Below are 25,190 nucleotides of genomic sequence, written 5' to 3'. Positions count from 1 at the left end.
AAGGGTAAGTTCTGGAATGCTTGGGAAAAGGATAAAACAAATGTCCTATAGTTAATTTATTAGCCTTGAATATTGGTTCTTTTAGGTGAGCTTTCTGTAAATATTGATTTAAGCTTTTGATTAATTACTGAATAAATATACACTTAATACCAGGCACTAATCTAAGCATTTTATATCTATTAGCTCATTTAATATTCATAATGTTTCTATATAGCATAGGGTCATTATAATACACCCTATTTTAGAGGCGAGGGGACGGAGGCACAGAAAGAGGAAGACTACAGTTATTGGTAGAGCCAGGATTTGGACACAGATCACACAACCTACTCTACTTGTTAACCACTACAGAATCCCAAAGACATGGATAAGTTGGGTAACAGCCCTTTGTGAAAATTAAGGATTGGAAGGTAAAGAGCCAAGATGGGGTCAATTTATTGCTGTTGGGCAGCCAAAGCAATGGGAGTTGATACAAGCCTGAAAAAGAGTGTGGGGATTGGAGCCAAAAAGCTGGGGAGGGAAAGGAAAGCATCGGGTTGAGTGCATCCTTGGGACACTCATCTCTTTCGTTCTTTATTCAACTTCAAATTACAAATGGTGGTGGTTCAAAGTACGTCCAGGAATTCCTTGACACCCTCTCCTTTAGGATGGAGCCTGACTTCCTTCCCGCTGAGAATGGGCTGGATGCGGTGCTCAGTGCTAACAGATGGACTAAGGCAGAATTGACGGTGTTCCGCCTCGGAGAGCAGGTCACCACGGCTTTCTCTCTCGGCTCACTTGTTCCTGGTAAGTTAGCTACCATTCTGGGGACAAGCAGCCTGAGACGAGGGCCATGTGGTGAGGAGCCATGGCCTTTTGTTAATGGCTATTGAGAAACGGAGGCATTTTTGGCCAAGAGTCATGTGGATGAGCCGTTTTGAAAGTGGATTTTCCAGCCCCACTTAACTGCAACCAAGCTTGGTTGCAACCTCAAAGAGGCCCTGAGCCAGAACCACCCAGCTAAGCCGCTCAGGGAGTCCTGACCCTCAGAAACTGTGAGATAAAAATGTTCCTTAATTAAATGGCTAAAATTTGGGGCTACATGTTATATGGCAATAGTTAGGTAATATACAAACCAACAAGCATACTTCCCCAAATAACAAAACAGGACAAATAAAAATAACCTAAAACTCATTACCTGGAATTTCCAAAGACCAAAAAAAAAAAAAAAAATCCTGAAGACACAGCCATCCTCCTTTAGGCAAGGTCTGGCCCTAAACTCTCTTATCCCAAAGATATTAAAGCAATTTAGTTCACCCCAAGGTAATTTTCTATGATTTGGATTTTAAATGTGTGTGTTACTCATAATGTCACATTGTATAAAAAGGGGAAGAGAAAGATGTTCAAAACTTAAAATGCCAGAGACCTTCAAAATTCTTAAAGCGAGGTGAACAACTGACTGCAGAGGATGGGTCAAAGGGACCCCAGCTGTAGAGGAGGGAACAAGAGGAGCCATTAGCAGGCAGAAGCATATAATTGAGCCACCAGCTAAAAGCTACTGTAACTCATTTTAAAAGAAAACATTTGCTAGAAATTCTGATCCCAGAATTGGGCAGCTTGCTTAGGCCACAGGCAAGTCGGTGCCAATCCTACAGTAAATGATGATGACTAAGGCGGGAAAGCGGAGTTTGGGTTCCATAATTTCTAGGGCTAGCAGACATTACTTGAGCTTTCATCCTAATGCAATCCCCATTATTAATCCAAAGGTATTTCTCTCTGCTGAGGCATCTCATTATTTCTCAACGTCTACTTCCTCTACTTTATCGCTCAGTCCAAGGCTAAATAGGTCCCACTGCATGACTCGTAGGAAGCTTTACCAAGGGCAACAGATGCCAATTTATGCTTAGGAAACTCACCGTGCCTGGCCAAAAATTAGGCATGGGGAATATGCCTCTGCCGTCCACACTCCTCCTTATACAAAGCTCCCCATGAAGTTGCAATTTTAAAAGAAACGCTTTCCCATCAAAATTCAATAGCATTTTCTAAGCACATACCCTTCTTTCTTTTCTGGCCTGCATGAAATTTAATATCAGAATTATTATCCATTTGTCATTTCAACCTATAATTTAGTCAGCCTTTTTGCATTTGAGTTATGCTTCCCTTTCCTCTTCATTGTCAGCTTGCAGCCACAGATCCATTCGAGAAGCTGTCTAGGTCATATCGGTTGACCTCTTAGAACAAACACGCTCCAGCTTTCTTATTCCGCTTCCCTAAGAGGCACCATTAAGTTTTGCTCATCTCGATTTAAAATGATTTTTACGACACAATAGCATTTCGTTTTCCATCTTAATCTTCATTTTATTTCTTGAAATGCTTAGGCAAACACGGTTGCTAAGACATCATGCTAAGATGAGGGATTCTCTTTCTCCTTCACTTGTGTCTACTTAAAGCCCACTCTGAAGAAATCACACATTTTTGCTCTGACTTAGCTGAGCCAGGGAAGAAAAGTTTAAAACGCTGACCATGATTCCTGTGTTAGAGCAAACACGTTGATAGCAATTAAAGCAGAAAATCGTACCTCCCTTCTAACGTACATGGGATCCTGTTAAAAATGTAAAAATCGATTTTCTTATACCTCAGTTGAAAGATGTCTGAGTCCAAAAGGACAATGAGAATAAAATGCATGTACAATCCTAACCAATTTGCTGACGCAAACAAACACAGTCTACACCCAGGGGTGCAGCTGCACTTACCCCGCAGCCCAGGCTGTTGCCCCCTTCACAGGTGACTTTCCTCTGACCTGGCTCTGGAAGCAGCCCCGCTCCGCAGCCGGGGCTGGGGCACAGCACGCCCCCCATCTGTAGCACGCATTCCTCGGCACCATATTGCTGGTACCGGTTGTACTGCAAAAAGAAAATGAGCTTTTCAGAGTGATAATATATACTCATATATGGTTTTTGCTTGTTTGTTTGTTTGTTTTTAAGCAAAGGTTAATAACTGGTGGTTGTGTGGTTTTCTTGTTCATCCATTTCGGGAAATACCTGGGGGTGGGGTGGGTGAGTTATGGTCCAACCTAGAAGAAATCACCCAGTCCCAACTGGCAAAACAGATAAGTGAGGCATTTATTCTTTGTGTTTGTAGAAATTTGTCTTCAAAAAATAGATTTTTGCAAGTTTGGGTTTTTAGCATGATTACCAACTGTATTTAAGAGACTTTTTTTTCATGCTAATTTTAGGGTACCTATCTATATTTTAAGTTGTGGACGCTCATAATGCACCATCATTAATCTCATCGAATAGTGCATTTTCGCGGCTCTATTCAGGAGCCTATGGGCGTTTAACATCATTTGGAAAATAGATCCCAAAGGTCCACCTCTGTAATTGTTAGCAGCCCACACGACATCAATGAGTATATTCAGTTTGATGAGGAAAGCCTAATGTTAACGAACAAAATTTTCCTTTCATCATTATTCCTATTCTTAAAGGACGCTTGCTTTGATGCCTGACTTCATTTCTTTATGCCTTTGGTTGGCTCAATTCCCTTTAATGGTTTCCCCAGCCCGCAGCGTAAGATGCCACGGCAGAGCACACTTTCCAAGGTCTTCCTTGTTGCAGCCCTAAGTTGCTTTTTTCCTTGCGTTGTTGGATCACACTCTCTTCTAAACTCAGATCAACTCCAAGGGATCTGACTATTCATGAATTTAGGCAACATTTATTGAGCACCTACTGTGTACCAGACACTACCGTGGCTGCTGGGGATACAGCTCTGAATAAAAACAGACATCTCTTCTCTTACGCACCAGACTATAACAGTAAGTACTGAAAGGTTAAAACTGCATAGCATTTCAAATGGTGACAAGAAGAGGTGGACTCCACGGAAGATGTGGGAATTTTAAAGAGGTGATTAGGGAATAGAAAATCCCTTTTAAAGAAGTTACATCTGACAGAGATTAGAAAAGCAAGCCATGTGCCATGGGGGGATGAGCCTTCCAGGCTGAATATACAGATTTATAAAGGTCTCCAGGCTGCAATGTGCTTGGTGTGTGTGTGTGTGGGGGGAGGGTGTGGGTGTGTGTGGGCGTGTGTATGTATGGGTGTATAGTGGGGATAATAGCGGAGGAAGTCAGAGAGTTCTTGGGGACCCAGGATGAAGATCCCCGAAGGCCATTATAAGAACTCTGGCTCTTATTCTGAGAGATAAGAGAATACCGGCTTTCGAGCTGTGGATGACATCACTTGACTAATCTCTTAAAGTCAGCCATCTGGCTGCTATGTTCGGAGAAGACTCCTGGGGACAAGGATGGAAGCAGAGAAGCAGGTTGGAGGCGATTTCGGTGATTCCTGTGAGCGATGGTGGCGGCTTGAACCAGGAAAGCATCGGCGGAGGTGGGGGTGGGCGTGGGGGTGGGGCAGTGGCTGAGTTCTGGATATGTTCGGAAGGTAGAAATGGCAGACGCTTTAGGCAGATTGGATACATGATATGAGAGGAATAGGTGTCAAGCAGGAAGTAAAATTCATTCCTGAGATTTGGGGAGTTGAGAAAAGGAATTGCTATTTCTATTGTGCTCATATTCAGTTTGATAATCAACCTGACAGTGAAGACAAAATGTTGAGCAGCTAATTGAATGCCTGCCTTTGGAGTTTAGGAGAAAGATGTGGGTTGTAGACACCAGTGTTGAAGTCATGGGTAGAGCTAGAAAGGAAAGGTTAAGCATCAAGCCTACCATCCATTTTCTCATATTTCTGACCCCAGGAAAAAAAGATGAGTTGGTCAAATCCCCTTGTAAATATGCTAATGCTCCATATATACAATGGCATTTACTAGAAAGGGGTTCTTATCTTTGGAACGCATTTGGCAGGAAACACTTGGTCTGAGTTTGCTTATAGTAAACAAACTAGAATATGTGAATTTATGAGGTAAGGATTTCTGAAAATGTCATAAGCTCTGAAATTATTAAGGAATAAATGAAGACATTTCATCAAGTGATAAATGAGGAGTCAGTTTATATAATAATGTAGAGATTTCATGTTAGTGATGATTCCATGAACTTCCTAGAGACCTCACTTATTGAGTCTTGCCAAAGTATAGCCCAATATGTCCAGAAAGGACCTGGGCTGTGTTAAATGATGTGGGTTTCCCCGTATCTTGTCTGTGTCTCATCCTCACCAGCATCCGTGAGTTATTAGTAAAGCTTGACACTGGGTTACATCTAGGATTCTTGTAAGTCTGATTTGATACTCCAACGCGGTGTTATCTCAGTAGCCATGAGACTAGATGAGATTATCTAACCTTTGTGGGAATGACAAGAAGGAGCCAGCAAAGGAGACGGAGAAGAATCTGCCTGTTAGGCAGGTGGAAAATGAGAAGAATGTGGGTGTCTGGGAAGGCAAGGGAACAAGATACTTCAAGGACGGCATCACGGTAAATTGCATCAGAGGCTGCAGATAAGTCAATCGCCGGAAACTGGCTGGAGTTAGAAATGGAGATGCCACCGAGATCTTGAAAGGAGCCATTTCAGTGGCGTTGTGGAGCCCAAGGCCTTGTGGGAGTGGAGTAAGAGAGAATTAGAGGAGAGGCGTTCCAAGAGATGAGCGTGGATTATTGGCTCATGGATGAGCCAATACATCTATATATACTGGCTGCAGCATGCAGTGGCTTGATGTGGGATTTCAGTTTCCAGACCAGGGACGGAACCCAGGCTGCAGCAATGAAAACGCCCAATCCGGACCACTAGACCACCAGGGAACTCCCAAATTGTCTATTTCACATCTGTTATCTCCCCTTTGCCACACCTTTTCTCAAGAACACAGAGAATGACAGGACTACATAACAGCTCATTTGCTTCAGCTCACATGGCACACACTACGATTCTAGAGTAACAGCAGCAACATGACCACCAGGAATATGATTACTAGAAGCTTCAAATATATTTTCCTGTGCTCTACCCGTCCTCCTGACAACTTTTTCCAGTAACATTGCATCTATATTGTTGAACTATAGGGCCATTTCATACTATGCTTTCCCTCTCCTAATTTTCAGGTTATCTTAATTCCCCACACACACACACACACACACACACACACACACACACCAGTCCTTAGGTTGATGTCTACCCGGTAATTTAGGTTGTTTGAAGCTTGTTCCTCTAGTCAAATCCTCAGGAAGAGCTCATTGGAAAAACAGTCACTGAGTTCTTGCCCAGTGACTGTTTATTTGGGGTCTTTATTCTTGAAAATGAGTTTGGCTGGATATAAAGTCTTGGGCTCCCATTTTTTTTCCCACTCATGTATTTTAAATGTCTTACTCTATGTTCTGATATAAGGTGTTAGGGGCAAGCCTGATGACCATCTGAATTTTTCTTCCTTTACAAGTGAATTGATCTTTTTTTTTTTTTTTTTGCCCAGATGCCTGAAGGAATTCTTTTTCTTTAGAATCTAGTAATTTTATTAGAATATGTGTTGGTGCTGGTCATTTTCTGATCAATTTTACATGCATGTTAGATCAGGAAAGTTATATAGAATTTTTCTTTGATACTTTCCTTATGGGCTTTGTAGTGTACATATATTGGATTTTTTTTTTAAATCTATCTCCTAAATTGGTCCACTTCTCTGAAATCCTTTACTTGCATTTTTAAGAAGTTTTTCCTTTTATATTTCTATTTCTCTTAAGACAACATCCATTGCTATTTATTTGCACTTGCGTAATTTCTTAATGGCTTAGTTCCTTTTGCAAGAGTTATTTTCCTTTTCCCCTGCCTGCGGGCAGGACTGGCTCACGTGCTCTCACTGCCTCTCAGATGCTGTCCTGCTCTCCACTTTCCATGTCTCCTTACAAACTCTGTGGATTTGACCTTGTTTCTCTTCCTTTGGGATTTTACCTGGTCCCTTTTCCATGGCTCATCTTTACATAGTTCTGAAATGTTAGGAGGAGGAAGGATTCAAAATCGTTCTTAATGGCTCTAGAGTTTCCTCTTCAGTTTTGGGGGTGGTGTTTAAAAAACGCCGGCTCCCAACTCTCTTATCCCACTTTCAACAGGACTTTCTCTTTCTTTTTCTGAGTAAATACCTCCTTAGAGTAGGCTTTGTCTTGATGGAGGAGACCTGTGACAAATTAGAACTAAGAAGAGAATATCTGTATCTATCTGAGTGAAAGTATGAACACTGAGTGATAAAGTGATAAATGGACCCTGCTTGGTGAAAAGGAACAATTACTGATCCTTGTGTTATTTCCAAGTTGTGTTGTGTTTGTTTGTTTACTTATCACTGTCGAATAGCATTGATGAACAGAACCAACTTGGAGGAACGTGACTGCAACGTGAACGTGGACTAGGCGTGTATGGTGTGTGCAGCCCATTCCCAGGCGAACCCAAAGGCAGCAGATGCTCCACCAATCATGTCTGCATTGTCTTGGAATCACAGTGAGTATCTGCACGTGAGCTTGTGTACATGTAGACAGATTAATCCTTCCTTGTCGATTTATGATGTTTAAGTGATTTGTAAAACCAGTTTGAAAATTTCTCAAGTGCATAATCCACGGACAGATAACTAAGATAATTTAGAGCTCACAGGCTAATACTTGCAAAAATTAAAAAAAAATAAATGTTAATATTAACAAAGCATCGTATTCTGCACCTAAGGGGGAAAATTAAAAACAGGTCCTCCTACATTTTATCAGATTAGAGTAAAAATACATCTGTCAGATGACTTATCTAGGTAAAATCTTGACTCATTGGTATGGTTTATATTTTATTTATTTGGAGAGTAAATTATTCAGTTTTTATATGTATGCTCATGGATTCTCTTAAGAACAGGAAATATTCATTTGAAAGCGTGAAATTCACAGACGTTTCAATAAACTATTTTAAGAGTCTAAATAATGAGTCATGGGAGAGTATAATGAATAGTGGTTGCACCTCAGTCGTCTGTTGGGAGTCAGAAGAGTTGGGTTGGGGAGAATAGTGTTCTATAACAAAGCCAGGGTCACAGGTTCAAGTCTCACGTGGACCAGTTAGCTCTGCCTTTCTTATTGTCCGCTGGCTCCATGCTAAGTGCAGGTGGTCGCTGGAGGGGTCAGGCTGGGGAGGAAGTGGGCTGGAATAAGCCACACCCATGCTGCTGGAAAACCACTCAAAAGGCCTGTCCTGTGTGGGAGGCCCAGGCGGCCATATCGTGATGTTTAATTCGCATGCTTTCCTAAGAAAAGACAGCAAGAAGGAAGCGAAAATTTAAAACTGCAAGCAATTTGAAGCACAGGGATAGTAGGTAAAACTAAAATCTGGGGAAACTGGCAAGTGTTCTGTCAAGATGAGTCAGAGTTTGTCAGCAATCCAGGAGCTGCCTGGCTGCAGCCTTTCCAATCCTGGGAGCAGGGGAAGGAGGCTGTTTTGGTTCTGCTGTGGAATTTGCCAGAGTATCCTTTTGGGGGCACTCAGGTACAGCTACAAAAGCAACCCCTCGGCAGGCTGTCTTGCATTTCCCTGCTAAATTCTAGCTTCTGTGAGGTCTAAGCCACGAGCACCCTAGGATTCCTTCCCAGTTCCTTCTCCTACTCCTCCCCTGGAGGAGAAAAATCCTCAGCAGAGACACGGTTCACTCAGTTACCGACCAGTGCAAGGACCCAAGGACCGTGCCCACTTCATCAAAGCAGTTCACTCTCATCTGCCCTGGGAAGTGACAGGTGGGGCCACTGAGTCACAAGGACATTCAATCCTTTGCTTTGTCCACACAGGCAGGAAACCCCCATCCCTCGTCAGAACTCAGGGCTGTGGCTCTAAAGGACCACCTTTCCCGATACCAAGCTGCCTCTATTTTCTTTCTATTTGTTCTCTCTATTAAGAAAAATCCAGCTCACCATTCCTTGGTCATCATTTAGAAACTAACAAAAAAATACAGTTGATCATAGCCCTTCCTCGTTGGATTAAAAAACATCTAAAACATCCTTTTTTAGAGGAACATGAAGTTATGATGAATCTATTTCCCCGTACTATGTAGAGAATGCCTTGTTTTCTGTATGTATTAGAATTTTTAAAAATGCTCCCTAAATTCTCAGTAATCTTAATCTTATTTTTCTTCATTTGCAGGTAGTTAGCCCCAGGGAGTTGCGACAGCCTCTGTGGGGGTGCCTGTCACATTGCTGTTTGCATTCGCAGTTTTGTTGCTAATAACATTCTTTTCATCCCTGGACATCTGTCATCGACTGATGAAGTAAATTGGCGAGAGAAAGGGCTGGACCTTGTTCATTGCCTAGAAAAAACCCATCATTAGGACGGCTGAAATTAAACGCAAGGAGAAAACAGATAACACAACACCTAAAATCTAATTAGAGCAACAGACTGTATCCTGGATTGCAATTTTCTTTTTCAGATATTTCAGATGACATGATGCCAAAAAGTTTCTCAACTTCTAGTGGCCGTGGAATCTTCTGGAAAGGTCAAAACCCATTGGCTTGTTTATTGCTTCTCCATTGCTGTGGGCCCCACAGGAAGGGCAGGGCTATGAAAGTAGATACCTGCAAACCGATTTCCTTGCAGGAGTGTCTAAGGAGGGTGTGACTTCAGAGACTTCTGGAAGCTTTGCAAACAGGACTGCTAAGCGCACTCTCCTCATGGGGCACTCGGCAGAGGGCAAGGCTGTCTGGGGGCACAAATTATTTTACTTGACTTTAGTCCCCGAGAAATGGTTTTGAGCAGTACTGTTGGTCTCTACATCCAGGACCCTCCCCTTAGAGAAATGGCACTTTCCCCAGAGGTGCTGTGGTGCTTGTCACCTGCACCCCCCACCTCCTGGTCTCTTCCTGGGCTCTGCTTTTCTTTAACATGGAACCTCCATATCTCTCCCTCCTGGTCATCCCCTAGTCTGAGGGGAATTATGTTGGTGTCAAGGTGATTTGGGGGCCAGTGGAAGGGGAAGATTGATGTTTCATTGTCTGGAAGTTTTGTGTAAGGCTTTGGTTTGAGGCAATGAGATGAGTTGGTTCCACCACACGTTTGATAAACTGATTAGAAATTTGATGACCCAGATCATTCAAAAAACGATGTTCTGCATTATATTGGATGGCTTTACATTTAAAACTATCTTTCCGGAGTCCCCATCGTGGCGCAGTGGTTAACGAATCCGACTAGGAACCATGAGGTTGCAGGTTCGGTCCCTGCCCTTGCTCAGTGGGTTAACGATCCAGCGTTGCCATGAGCTGTGGTGTAGATCGCAGACACGGCTCGGATCCTGCATTGCTGTGGCTCTGGCGTAGACTGGCAGCTATAGCTCCGATTAGACCCCTAGCCTGGGAACCTCCATATGCCGCGGGAGCGGCCCAAGAAATGGCAAAAAGACAAAAAATAAAAAAATAAATAAATAAAATAAAATAAAACTATCTTTCCTTGGTGTCAGCAAGCCGATGACACCAAGGACAATTTTTGGAATGAAGGCTTTAACGCCCAAGAGACACACTTAGGATGACAATAGCTAGAGGAGGTGTCTGACAACAGTCAGGTGGTCTGGTTGTGCACCTGCTTGGCTCCAAAGGTCATCAGAATGCTCCCGTCATGGTTTACTTCTGAGACTCAGGCATCCCCTGCTACGCTTGTCCCCAGACTCTCATTTCCATGAAGGTCTCTCTATTCCCCAATATGAGAGCATTCCTTCTCTCCTAAACCTACTCTTGGAGTCGCCTGGAATTTCTGCTCCACAAAGAATAAGCTCTCCTATATAATCAGCCTTTACAAAGGTTTCTTTCTCTTCCCTGATTTCACTGCAAATGGTCCATCTCCTTGCAACCATCCTAAAGGAAGGCAGCTTTGTTTCAGGGGTGCATACCTGCAGGCCAGAGGTGGAGCCGGTTGTCTCCTGGCTCCTCACTGATGTTTCTAAACCATCATGCCCTTCTCTCTTGCAAAACCCCATGCCACTGCTCCTTTGAAACTTATGCCCTATGGCTATGCACCCTCACCCTCTTGCCACTGCAATGGACATGGGTGGATAAACCCCTAATTCTTGGGAGACATTTCTCTTAGTTCACCATTGTCATCTCTGCTCTGCTTCTTGTCATCATTTGGGGATTGAACCATCCATCCATCAACCTGTTCTTTTGGTTTCTATATGTTCTCCTTCATGGGGACATTAAAAAAATTCTTCCCTGTCACAATCCTCTCCCAGGCCTTGTCATCCTGAGAAATTGTACCACCTCTGAAATCTGAATTCCAAATGTGTCGCTTTTAAAGGTCATCTCCCGTCTTTCCTTTCCTGATGCTCTTGCTGAAGTACGGATGTTGCTTAAATTCTTCAGCTTCGTTAAGACTTATCAAGAACTGACCTGACAGTTTCTCCCTGGCTACTGGCCCTCGCAGAGCTTAGGTTCCTTCCTGGTCTGACATAGATTCCATTTTCCACTACCAGAAACACTGCCTGGAAAACATCTCTTAATGGATTGCCCATGGTCCTCCTCATCTGCCCACTCTGGCAAAACCAAAGGCCTGGAAAACGTCACCCCTTCTTTCTTGTGCACACGCCCCTGCAGTGGGACACTGCTTAACAAAGTGACACAATTGGCTGCCTTCTCTCAAACTCCTGATCACAAACTTCAAATGAGCACTTACAATTCCTTCATGATTGAATCATGTTTCTCTAGTAGCATGTTTTCTCTTCTTTCTTCCCAAACTACTCACATCTCACCACCTTCCTCCCTTCACCTGGACATACTATTTCATATTTCTCTATGAAGATACAAGTCATGAATGAAGAATTCATTTACTGGGCAAATATTTGCCAGACATCTTCTGTGTGAAGCACTCTATGTGGAGAAAATATAGTGGAGAAAAATGTGTTTGCATTCATGGAGCCATCAGAGGCTAACTTTCCCCTTCACACCGTTACAACTGCAAATACACCTGCACCTGCACACACCTGTTCCTTTCTGTCTTCTTATAACAAAGAAAATGGCTTTCCCCTATTAAGGGTCAATTCCTTTATCTGTGCTGTGGACCCAAACCTTTCTCACCTTCTCAAAAATCAAGGGCCTATTAAAGACCAATGAGAATGGAAAAAAAATCACATTCCAAAAAGTTAGATAGCTGGTAAGCATCTCTAACATCCAGGAATGAATTCAGAGACAAACCAGTTTGTGTACAGGTTTTCTCAATTTATTTTTACGTGACTGTTACACTGATTTTTTCTTTTCCATTATGGTTTATTATAGGATATTGAATATAGTTCCCTGTTACACTAATTTGAGTGTCTACTTTGGACAATCTATTTATGTTTACTACTAGGTCTACTATTTGTGGAGTGTAAATAGTATTTAAATCAGAAACAGTTCAGTGTAGTCCCTAATATTTGCAACTTACTTTGCATGCTTATTTATTTATTTACAAAAATTCTGAGAGATAGCTGAGAATTACTCTTCCTTTTCTACAAACTGAAAAGCCACGTTAGAGAGAGACTGAAATGATGTGTCCAAGGGCACTTGTCACACACAATATAAAAATTTCATCTCATCAATAGAAGCTGCCTCAAGCATCCAGAGACAGCCTTGGAGTTTGACCAGCTCCGGGTGAGGCGGCCTAGGTCACGGGCAGGAGTGAGCAGTGGGGCTGGAACTCTCCCCTCCCTGTCCGAAGCCACATGCCACCATCTGCCCTGAGGCCACTAGGTTTTGTCATGTGTCATCAGGACAGAAATATCCCTGCCTAATGTGTCCTGTTTATATCCGTCACCAACGAGCTCCTGGTGCCCTTGTCAGTTCCCAGATCTGCCCATACATGGCTCTGTCCATTCCCTCTCACACCCTGTCCTTCAGCTGCCCCAGCTCCTGCCCCCAAGCTTGGGGAACTCAGGGTCAGTCAGCAGTGAATGCCCTGTGACTTTGACCTACTCATTGTCTCAATGTTTTTGTCACATTCTTCCCTCCTGCATCGGACTTATGATTGAGGACACTACGTTCCGTTCAGCCCCTCAGATGGTGATTTCTTTGCACCACCAAGCATGGATCTGCAATGCCCCAAATAGAATGGTTTTCCTTTCTCTTTCTAAAACCCTCCAGCTTTGATTTTCACACCATCAGGCTCTCCTACTTCTCCTTTGCAGTCAGCTACTGATGCTCATCTCCCTCAATCTCTCTCCCCCTTCTCTGATCTGTTTCTAGAAGCCTGATTACGTGACTCACCAGGACTCTCTCCAAGTCTATTCTAATGCTAATTCTGGAGGCTCTCGGGGACCCCATGGGCCATACTTCCAATACCCTGGCTTTTTAAGTCCATGACCTCAACTTGTCCAGTCAGCTTGTCCACTACCTTAACTCAGCCACTAACGTTCCTGGACCTCCCCTGACATTGTCTTGGCCAGTCTCTGCACCACCTCCACAATCTCAATGTCAAGTATCCCACTCATTGGCCAATACCTACTCTTCTAGACTTGTGGTTGCCTGATGGGAGGGGGAGGGAGTGGGAGGGATCGGGAGCTTGGGCTTATCAGACACAACCTAGAATAGATTTACAAGGAGATCCTGCTGAATAGCATTGAGAACTATGTCTAGATACTCATGTCGCAACAGAAGAAAGGGTGGGGGAAAAAACTGTAACTGCAATGTATACATCTAAGGATAACCTGACCCCCTTGCTGTACAGTGGGAAAAAAAAAAAAATACCTACTCTTCTAGCTAAACCCTCATAAAACCCAATCTCCAAAAATTCCTTGAACCTCCTGGGACATGTAACCAGTGAATCCCACCACCTTCCCCACCGCTCTCTCCAATCACCCCTCTTTGCTTACCCAGCTAAAATCTCAGACCCAGGCATGATGCTCACTCTCTTAGGTTAACTTTCACCTCTTTGCCTCCCTCTTGTTTTTGTTTTAGTTGGGTGGCTGGTTACACCTGACTCCACCTTTTCTGTATCTGTGCCTACACATTCCACAGTGACAGAAAAACACCCAACTGATTGATCTCACTCTAAATTCATTCCATCTCCATTCACTCCCTCCGCTCCTAAATGACACTTTCATCATCCTTTTCTCTCTCTGAAAAACTCTTCCGCCATCTTTATTCTCGACTGCTGACTTTGCTTCCTGTTTCACCGAGGAAAGACAAGCCACCAGCAAAAACCTTCCTGCATATTCTGCCTTCCCCACTGCTACCAGGCTGAGCTGCCCACACCCTTGCCTCAGGCTAAACCTACACTCTGGTAGCTGTTGAACAAAGACCTTGTCCTGAAATTCTCCCCCCTCCTCTGCATCATCAATCTCCCCATTCTTCTGCAGAATCATTCCCAGTAGCACATAAACATGGTCTTTGTTTTTCTTACAAAAAAGAAATCCCACATTCCCTACCCCCAGCTACCTCGTTTCTTTGTAGCTAAACTCCTACCCCAAAAGGTATCTATATTTGCTCTCTCTCTTTCTTCTCCCCTCGCCAGTGAACCCAGTCCAGGCAGACCTTACCCTCACTAGTCCACAGGTCAAGGTCACAATGACCTCCATTGGAGTTTCAGCGCTCCCTGCCCTCCTTGTCTCATTTCATCAGTGGAGGGCAAAGACAGTCCTCCTTCTAAAGATGCTTTCTTTCTTTCTTTGGCCTCTAGCTCACACATTTCTGGATTTCTTCCCACTTCAGTCCAACCACACCCCCTATCCTATAATACTTTTCACATAAAATAATCAGAATTCTGTACTCACTTTCCTCTACCTGGGACTCTCTTCCTGGATGTCACTGTGATGCTCTCCTTCACGCTTTTCACGTCCTCACGCACATAGCACCTGTCTGTGTGCCCTTTCCCGACCACATTGTGTCAGACGTTACCTTTCCCTCTGGCACTCTCTATCCTGTTGGGTTTTATTCTTCTCCATGGCAATGATAAACACCTAACCTAATATATACCAAGCACGTCTGTGTGTGTATAACACACTGGCTTTTCCCACCAAGATGTGAGCCTGATCAGGATTTGCTTTTTACTCCTCTAGTTCTGTAACAGAGAACAGCGTACAGCGCAGGAGTAGGTCTTCACTATGAACCTGCTGAATGAAAGAAAAGAGGAAGGAGGGAAATAAAGATCAATATTTCTATGAGGCACTCTGTGATCATGCAGCACAGCTGATCAGAGTGATATTGATTTTGATTATGACTTGATTAGATGTCTAGGAAAATGCAAAGTGGCTTTTGCATTTTATGCAGATCTAAGGAGATGATTATAGCTGGCGTCTTTCCCTACTAATCACCTAGTGACTCTCAAACAAATACGGAAAGAGTTTGCAAATATTGGTACAAGTTAGAAGAGAAGGCTCCATTATCTGAGCAGAAATCTCAAGGTAACAATCAGTGATTCTTGCTTTAAGAAATCTCTCAGGCTTTCACAGGAAAATAGCTGTGAGATACAGGTGTTTCCATAAATAGGTAGGTTTGGGGTCCATTATCTTACCTGCAATGAAGGATAACTGATTTTGATTATATTTGAATAAACATCGCATCTGCTATTCTGGAAATTTACAGTATGAAAATATGAATGAAGCGTCCTATAATTTGTTAATTCAAGGCACGGGAAATGATTTTGGCTTTTCACCTTCCCCTAGTTAACTCACTTTTTGAAATTAGATGTTGGAAATGGGCATCCAACTTTGCAACATACTCATACTGAGAAAAAGGCACACAGACCAAAAACTGGTTGACAAAACTGAGCTGTGACTTCTCCCTCTGCATATTCTCTGGTCAGGGTGGGTAAAGACTAACTTTGGGAGTGAAAATTAATGAGAGAGTATTAAATAGGTCAATCACCTTGTGGTCCACTATATAGTATAATTATTTCCAGGATAATGTGACATCAAGGTGTAACAGAACAATGTGGAGTCTGTAATTCCTTATAAGGATTAGGAGTTTTTAGAAATTTTTTATTTTTCAATTATTTTATTTTATTGCTTTTTAGGGCTGCAGGTGTGTCATAGGCAAGTTCCGAGGCTAGGGGTCGAATTGGAGCTGCAGATGCCGGCCTACACCACAGCCACAGCAACGCCAGCTCCTCAACCCACTGAGTGAGGCCAGGGATCTAACCCGCATCCTCATGGATACCTCAGCAGGTCGTCATTGCTGAGCCATGACAGGAACTCCTAGGAGATTTATTTTTAAACAGTCAAAAGTGTGTGTGCGCGCACATATACATGGATAATAGTTAGCATTCTGAATTATTTACTTAGCACGTCTGCTTAGAATCTGACACATCTCACTGAGTCCAACACAGCATTTAAATAATCAACCTGAAATGGGCCATCCTTTGTCTATAAGTCAATGTTCACGCCCACAGAGAAGGCGGCTGCCGTGAAATACAGATAACACACAAAGTCGAAGATTCCGGTGAGAAGAGCTTGCATATCCATCCACAGACATCAAACCAGGGCTGCCTGCGACAATCGATCCCTTCAGCGTCATTCATCTCGGCACTTATTTGTTTGCTTATCTGCCACCATGTCCTACCTGCTTACTGCTGTGTCCTGAGATGAAACGCTCTGGCAGATAGCAGATGTACCAATTAATAACCTGTCAGCTCTGATGGGGAGAAGAGGAAAAGAGCGTTCTCACACATATTTCCTGCGTGGCTCCCTTCCCCGTTTCGGGCGCCGAAGGTCAGGAGACACCCCCTGCCTCCCCGGAGGCAGCCTGAGCAGCCTCATTACTGTCTAGCTTCCATGATGCTCCCATGTAGCCTCTGAGAGGCTGACTCACCTGCTCCTCTCCAAGAATCCTGAAGTGATGGAGCTCTTTAATCAAGGAGTTGGGGCAGCCAGCTGTTGGGAAGAAGAATTAATCACCAACATGTTATTCCCGTTCTGCGCAGTAAGGTGTTCTCATGGGCAGTTGTGACTCCAATGACCCAGCATCACTGCTGGGGGGCCGGGCGAGCATGAACGCTTACCCACAAAACACAGTCTAACCAACCACAAGACAGCCAGGCCCCCGTGGGCCAGGGCGCACGGGCGGGCTGCCTGTCCCACACTGTGACTTTTTAGGAAGGAGTTGCAGGTACCCTGGCCAGGCTTTTTCTTCCCTCCCGATTGTGCTCTGGCCCCTGGGATGTTAGGATCCCATGTCATTTCTGCCAGCCTGCTACTTGTCCCTAAAATAGAGCCAGGGTTTTGTGGGGCCAGAGATAGAGAGTGGGCACCTAATAGGTTCATGTCGCTTATTTATCCCATCCCGTTTCCTCCCCCTCCCGGGTGGGCTTCTGCACATCGAGAGTGAAGGATGAAGATGGGGCAGCTGGACGCCCCATTATCATGGGATCTGGCTGGAGTGAAGAACCTTGCCTGGTTCTCCCAGGAGGCTTTGTCAAGACCCCAAAAGATGCTGCATTTCAGTAAGGAAAGGGTCGCTTAGGTAAAGGACCTGGGAAGAGGGCCAGGGCAGTCTTTTGTCCATCATCTTCTAGTTTTACCCAATCAGTGAGAGCCTATTCAGCTTTCACATTTTCTTTCTTCAGTTGTAAAAAGAAATAATAAATAAATCACACACACACGTGTGTGTGTATATATATATATATATATATATGCACATATGTATACACAAACCCGCCTATTTATCATTTATTTATCTATCTATGCCAGTACATACTAGTTACCATTTAAAAAGGGTTCTGTCCCTGCCTTTTTTTTTTTTTTTTTTTACACAACTGGGGTATAGCTGATTTACCATGTTGTATTAGTGTCATGTTGACAGTACAGTGGATAAGTGATACGTACACATATATCCATTCTCCCCCGCCCATAGGTTAACTGGAGAATATTGAGTAAACCTCCCTGCACGATGCAGTAGGTTCCTGTCGGTTATCTATTTTATAGATAGTAGTGTGTGTGTGTTAATCCCATCCTCCCAATTTATCCTTCCCCCTCCATGATGTCCCCTTTGGTAATCCCAAATTTAATTTTTTAATTAACGATTTTTATTCCTTTCCATTACAGCTGGTTTGCAGTGTTCTGTCAGTTTTCTACTGTACAGCAAGGTGACCCAATCACACATACATGTATCCATTCTTTTTTCTCACATTATCGTGCTCCATCATTAAGTGACCAGATACAGTTCCCAGTGCTACACAGCAGGATCTCATGGCTTATCCACTCCAAAGGCAATAGCTTGCAGCTATTAACCCTAAATTCCCAGTCCATCCCACTCCCTCCTCCTCCCCCCCAGCAACCACAAGTCTGTTCTCCATGTCCATGATTTTCTTTCTGTGGAAAGGTTCATTTGTGCTGTATGTCAGATTCCAGATATAAGTGATATCATATGGTATTTGTCTTTCTCTTTCTGACTTACATTACTTAGTATGGGAGTCTCTAGTTCCATCCATGTTGCTGCAAATGGCATTATTTTTTTTTTATAGCTGAGTAGTGTTCCATTGTGTACATACACCACATCTTCTTAATCCAATCACCTATTGATGGACATCTAGGTTGTTTTCACGTGTTGGCTATTGTGAATGCTGCTGGAATGAACATACAGCTGTGTGTGTCTTTTTCAAGGGAAGTTTTGTCTGGATATATGCCCGAGAGTGGGGATTGTTGGGTCATATGGCAGTTCTTATAGTTTCTAAGGTAACTGCATAGTGTTTTCTACAGTGGTTGTACCAATTTACATTCCCACCAACAGTGCAGGAGGGTTCCCTTTCTCCACATCCTCTTCAGCATTTGTTATTTGTGGACTTATTAATGATGGCCATTCTGACTGGTGCGAGGCGGTACCTCACAGTAGTTTTGATTTGCCTTTCTCTAATAATCAATGATGTTGAGCATTTTTTCATATGCTTGTTGGCCTAAATTTAATTTTGAAATCTTTTGGAGTTTGTTTGTTTTATAAGTTGTATCATTTTTTATTATATTCCATACATAAGTGATATCATATGATATGTGTCTTTGGCTTACTTTACTTAATATGATAATCTCTAGGTCCATTCATGTTACTGCCAATGGCATTATTTCATTCTTTTTTATGGCTGGGTAATATTCCACTGTTATATATGCACCACATCTTCTTTATCCAATCTTCTATTGATGGATGTTTAGGTTGTTTCCATGTCTTGGCTATTGTAAATAGTGCTGCTATGAACACTGGGGTGCATGTATCTTTTCAAATTATGGTGTTCTCTGGATATATGCCCAGGAGTGGGATCGCTGGATCATATGGTAGTTATATATTTAGTTTTTTAAGGAACCTCCACACTGGTCCCCTAGTGGTTGTAACAAACAGCCCAATCAAAAAATGGGCAGAAGATCTATACAGACATTTCTCCAAAGAAGACAGACAGACAGCCAACGGGCACATGAACAGATGCTCAACATCACTAATAACTAGATAAATGCAAATCTAAACTACAATGATGTATCACCTCGCATCAGTCAGAATGGCTATCATCAAAAAGTCCACAAGCAAATGCTTGTGGAGAGGGTGTGAAGAAAAGTGAACCATCCCTGCCTTTTAAATAGAATTATTCCATAGCATTAATTTGCAGTCATTTATAATATAAACTCTGGAAAGAAAACTGATATAAAACCTTGTTTCTTTGGGATCAGATCTATGGAGGACATAATGTGTTGACATTTCTATTAAGGAAAATGAGTTGGAAGACAATGTGCCAAAGCGATCACTGAGCCGTTCCTCAGAACTGAGGGGTGAGAACATGGAAAGTACTGAGGAGGCTTGCCTGGGGCGGGGGGTTGCGGGGGGTGCTGGGGGTACGGGCTGAGGAAGGAAGGAAAGGCCTCCACAGGGTGAAGGAGTTCGCCTTTGCAAGAGAGATTAGATGCGTCCATGATTCAAGACGGTAGGATTAAAGTGAAGAAATAAAATCGCATCAGGCATATTTGGGGTCAAGGTGAACGAATTTCTAATTTATTATTTTTTTTTTGTCCTTTGTCTTTTTGTCTTTTGTTGTTGTTGTTGTTGTTGCTATTTCTTGGGCCGCTCCCGCGGCATATGGAGGTTCCCAGGCTAGGGGTCGAATCGGAGCTGTAGCCACCGGCCTACGCCAGAGCTACAGCAACGCGGGATCTGAGCCGCGTCTGCGACCTACACCACAGCTCACGGCAACGCCGGATCGTCAACCCACTGAGCAAGGGCAGGAACCGAACCCGCAACCTCATGGTTCCTAGTTGGATTCGTTAACCACTGCGCCACGACGGGAACTCCCCGAATTTCTAATTTAAAATGGAACATACTGCTTTATAAGGCAGTAACTGGAGCTTTTCAGACAGAAGCTAAATGACGACACAGAATATTTTAGGGATGAATTTGACTTGGGTTAGTTCCAGTTCTGACATTCTGTGGTCACGTAAAAAACTGGAACGGAGATTTAGCCTTTGTTATTATATCTGATATACTAGCCTTCGATGTTACTGCATTTCATACTCTGAGACGGTGGTTCATAAATGTTCACTAAGGTAATGATTAAGAATTTTAAAAATATAAGCAATTTTAAAAATATAAACAAAATGTAAACAGGTGATGTCACCATCTGACAATAGTCCAAGGGAAAAAAAAATCCCAAGGGGAATATTTTGATGGAAAACCTAGTAAATTAATTGCTACAGGCACATCCAACACCACAAAGAAGAAAAGCTAGACCCTGACATTTCCAAGAGACCCTTGAGCTGTTTCTCCAACGGGAGACCACAGACTTGCTGCCTGAGGTTCTTTTGGAGAAGTCGTTTGTTGCAGAGCTGCTATTCTGATCTAAACAATTAGTACATGTATAGTCTGGAATTCCACCAAAAACTGCTGTGGAAATTCAGCCTCCTGTCAGTTCTTGCATGTTTGCTCTCCTTGGGAGCCAGGAGTCATATTTCAGTTTTGTGAAACTAATGAGGAAAGAACAGAGAATTCTGAGGACAAATTCCCAACAAGCAAGGGTCCCGTGGTTTAAGTGCATCAGGGGAGGAGCCACCTGGCTGGAGGGGTGGCAGAAATGAGCTTCCTCAAGCTCAGGGGCATAGGCAGGCTGAGATCAGACCACTCAGGGCCCTGTTTGTACCCCAAGCACTGATTTAGTTTCAGTAAGATGACAGCATCCACCGTATTAAATTCATAGCATTAATTTGAATACTTTTGGTTTTGTGCTTTCATTTCTATTTCATTTATAATTTTTCATTTGGGTTTTCCAGCTGTATAAGCATAAAAATTTTCTATCTAAACTTATATTTATACACATTTAAGAAATATCATTAAAAATAATTTCTTCAACCTTCCTTTACAAGTGGTACTTTGTATCCCTCAGACTTCAGAAAAGCTGATATGACTTATCTTAATGCCAGATAAAATAAGAAACAGAATTTAAAATTAGCCGATCTTCAGAATTTGTATTCTAACATTCTCCTAAGATATAACTAAAAGGATGGATGTCAATGATGGCTCGAATATAAACATCTTTAATAGAAGACTAGCTAATTGCTTGAAACACCTGGTGGATGCAATAAAATATAATAAACAAGGATAGAGACAGCATAAGTTAGCAGAGACGAGTTGTAAGGAGTCAAGGTATTTAAGAGCATGGAGGGGTGCCTGTCACTGTGTGGACTGTGCAGGAACGTCAGTGTGGGAAATGGACAGATGCAAAGCTGGTGTGAAGACGGAGTTGGGAGATAAAACTAGAAATGCAAGGCATGCATATGGAATGTAGCAGTGCGGGGAGAAAGGGGAAAGTTGGTGCAGGACGGCGATGGCAAGAAGGCAGGTGAAGATCACACAAGGACAAGTGTCCAAGGTGGCAGTGCACTCTCTTTTCTCCCAAATTCTTCTTGCAGGGTCCACACGCGGGACAGCGTGCCAGTTTTTGAAGCCACAGCCATCTCCTTGGACCACATCCAGTCCTCATGGTGCCGCCCATCATCTGCCTTCATGCTCCTGTCCTTCGGTCTCAGGTAACAGTTAGGAGGCTCCTGTTAGAGTCTGTATGTCGAGCATCATGCCAACCGCTCATGGGTCTTCCATTTCACCAAGAGTCAAGACCAAGGTCCTATCAGCCTGTGTAAGGTCACCTGCCACCTGCCCCCTGCTGTGTAGCCCCTGAGTCCTCTCCCTCCCTTGCTTATTGCACTTGGGCCCTGCTGGCCTGCTCTTGGTTAGACCACCCTAGGCAGGCTCCTGTCCCCAGAGCTGTGGACTTGCCACTCCCTTTGTCAAGTTCTTGACCCTGATATTTGCATGGCGCACTCCCAGCCTCCTTCAAGTCTGTGCTCAAATGTCATCTGAGTGAGGGCTTCCAAGACCACCTGAATTTACAGCTTGTCTTCATCTCCCCACACCCCCGGCACTGATGAATTTTCTCCATAGCCCTCATCATCTTCTAACACAACTTTCTAACATAACGTTTACTTTATTTTCTCTCTCCCACTGCTGAGATGCAAAGGTGATGCGTGTAGGGCCATACTGTTATGTCATTGCTCTATCAGGCAGAGCGCTGCATGGCTGTAGGAACTGTTTAAGAGCAGCTGCTCCGTGAATGAATCATCCATCACGTGGTCACTCCCCACCTTGCTTGGTAACTGTGGCACCTGGGAGAGGCTCCTCCTCCACGCCTCTATTCTCACCCCAGAGGCCCCTGCTCTGACATTAAGCCCTGCATGTGCTTTGCTTATTGATCAAGTGGACTTCTGACCTGTCACCCCTCTCCCCAGCCTGGACCCCATGTGGGACAATGTCAGTGATGCTTAGAAGCCAACCTTGTAGTGCTACTGTACCTTCTTTGCCAACATCCAATACCCACCTCTGGGTAAATACCATCATCTGTTTTTCCTTCTCCTGCCCCAATTCTGTCAATCACAGCTAGTGTGGCAAAATGGGGCTAGAACATCTAACAGAAATTCACACCATCTGCCTGAAGCTGCATCCTTGCTGAGAATGGGTTACTACAGATTCGGGGTCCACTCACTGTCAAGCCCTTGGTGCAACTTGCTCCTATCACTGTCTTTGGCCAATGCCCTCTCCCATCTCCCTTGGACATTCTTCTAAATCATCACCATTCTTCTCAATTAACCTTTAACACTTTATTTTCAAAACCCAACTTCCCTGACATAAGTGCAAAAATGCAAAGCTACAGTGGGGAATGCGGAGATGTGAGAGCCCAGACCCCTATAAGGAAGGGCAGTGGTTGAGCTGCGGGAGGACCGTGAGAGATGCCTCGCCCCACATGCTGGTCTTCCTCAGCTGCAGAGAGCTGCCTTGTCTGAGGTCATATCTTCCCCAGGACCCCTGAATCTGCTGACTGGGTCCAGGGGAGGTGGAACTGCCAACTCTTTTGTCCCAACATGAGCTACGGATGGGCAACACTTGCTCCCAAGCTCTCTGCTGGCAGGCTGAGGCATTGATGGGCCTGCATGGCAGTTCAACATTTTCCTCAGCCCAGTCCTTCCCCCTTTCCTCCTTTCCTAGATGCACATTCCAATAACCTCTTGTTTTTTTTGTTTTTTGTTTTGTCTTTTTAGGTCCACACCCATGGCGTATGGAGGTTCCCAGGCTAGGGGTCGAATCAGAGCTGTTGCCGCCGGCCTATGCCATAGCCACAGCAACGCCAGATCTGAGCCACATCTGTGACCTGCACCACAGCTCATGGCAACGCCAGATCCTTAACCCACTGAGGATTGAACCTGCAACCAGGGATTGAACCTGCAACCTCATGGTTCCTAGTTGGACTCATTTCCACTGCACCACGACAGGAACTCCCCAGTAAACATCTTGTATCCTGTCCTCTTCCTTGGACTCAGCTTCCAGAGAACCCATGCTGTGGCCACTATCAAGTGTTCCATAATTGAACTTTATATCCCTTCCTGATTACAAACCCTCTGCATCTTCCCTCTCTGCTCCTCCAGGATAAAAGAAGAAATGGTGCCTCTTCCTCAAAACAAGAGTCATCCATCATTTGACCTAATCTGTCCCCTCTCAGCCCCTTAGTAATTTCACTCACCATTCACTCATGCTCCTCAAACTGCTATTCTGAAGCTTGTTCATACTACATATGTATTTAAATTGTCCTCTTTAAAAATTCAGCAAAAATCCAGCCTATTTCTTTCCTTCTCCTTTCATTCAATTTTCTCAAAAGAATAGCCCACAGCCACTGTCACCACTTGAAAATATAGCAGTTGGAGGTGTGGGTTACATAAGGGAAATATCAAAATTGAGAGCTTCATGCCTTTTGAAACATGTTATTGTCATCATGGCCTGGGTTGAAGCTCTGATTCTAGAACAACTAGCTAGCTACATTCTCTTGGATAAATCAGTTAATCTAAATGCCAATTCCTTTATCAAGAATAATCATAATCTCTATTTCAAGCAGCCATTTTAAATGTATGTAAAAGCAGGATGAAATGACCAAAAAAAATTAGAAAGTGAATTTATTGCTAATGGTATTAATGGTATATCCATATCTAATGACTGTTGCTATTATTTCTTTTAAAGTACTTATTTATTTAAAGGGAATCAGCTACTTCAAACAATTGCTACATGATCTACTGTCTTACGAAATAAAGATCAAGACTTCTTTTTTTCAGCTCTAACATGTAAAAGATATAGAATTTATTACTCCCACCCGTACAGAAAGAAAAATCTGGGCAAACTGAAAATCAACAGCTTTCCTTGGCCGCATCAGAGAACTAATGTCAGAGGGCAAAGCATCTCCTTGATGTCTGGAGAGAGAGACGACTCACAACTTGACCTGCTTACCTGGAACAGAAGTTGCTGGAATAATAAACTGGTAGGAACATTTAGGTGATAATTTTGATGCATTGCTGTAAATGGGCTATGGACTCGTGTGAGAATGAAAAACTCTAGGGACCCCAGGTCTTACAGATTTTCCTGATGCTCGCCTCCAAGAACCCCACCAGGTCCTCAAGGTGAGGACTGCTTTGTGTCTCTGGCAGAGGAAGGGAAAGAGTAAGTATTGTGAGCAATATCCAGAGGCTTCTGCAGAGCAAAGGTCTGTCTCCAGAGGAAGGGCTTTTCCAGCACCTCCCTGGAGCTGTGGGAGAAGGGCATTCCTTTATCTCTAGCCTGTCTCACTAAAGGAAGAAGAGTCAACAGGAGCCAGGGCTTCAAGGACACAGACTGAGAATGCTGTCTGTGGGGGAGAGGGAAGGAGGCAGAAGAAAAAATTTTCTATACCACTTGAAAAATATTTGTGAAAATCACAGACCCAAGAAACAGACCCACTAAAAGACGGAGACTGCATCAGAAGATTATCGATTCCCCCAACCCTGACATTAACA

The 25,190-nt window shown here is 43.6% G+C and overlaps 1 protein-coding gene and 1 long non-coding RNA gene across 2 annotated transcripts in view; both read right to left on the bottom strand.

The window, feature by feature from the left end:
- PRKN (parkin RBR E3 ubiquitin protein ligase) overlaps positions 1 to 25,190 on the bottom strand; it is a gene marked incomplete at its 5' end in the record, with an annotated part of 1,030,308 nt that overhangs the window by 202,100 nt on the left and 803,018 nt on the right. The window contains 2 exon segments of the mRNA NM_001044603.2: positions 2,730 to 2,879; positions 16,672 to 16,733. Coding sequence (NP_001038068.2) covers positions 2,730 to 2,879; positions 16,672 to 16,733 — 212 coding nt within the window.
- On the bottom strand, positions 6,397 to 11,891 carry LOC146405899 (uncharacterized). Its single transcript, XR_014843861.1, has 2 exons — positions 11,155 to 11,891; positions 6,397 to 10,262 (listed from the first exon to the last, which is right to left on the bottom strand). It is a non-coding gene; the product is annotated as an uncharacterized LOC146405899 (long non-coding RNA).

The sequence above is a fragment of the Sus scrofa genome, chromosome 1 (genome assembly GCF_054392235.1).
Source record: "Sus scrofa isolate SSC_HxYL_T2T_F1_AM1 chromosome 1, Sscrofa_HxYL_maternal_Yorkshire_Landrace_v2.0, whole genome shotgun sequence".
NCBI lineage: Eukaryota > Metazoa > Chordata > Mammalia > Artiodactyla > Suidae > Sus > Sus scrofa.
The sequence above is the reverse complement of the archived record's forward strand: the minus strand, read 5'-3'. Positions and strand labels throughout refer to the sequence as shown.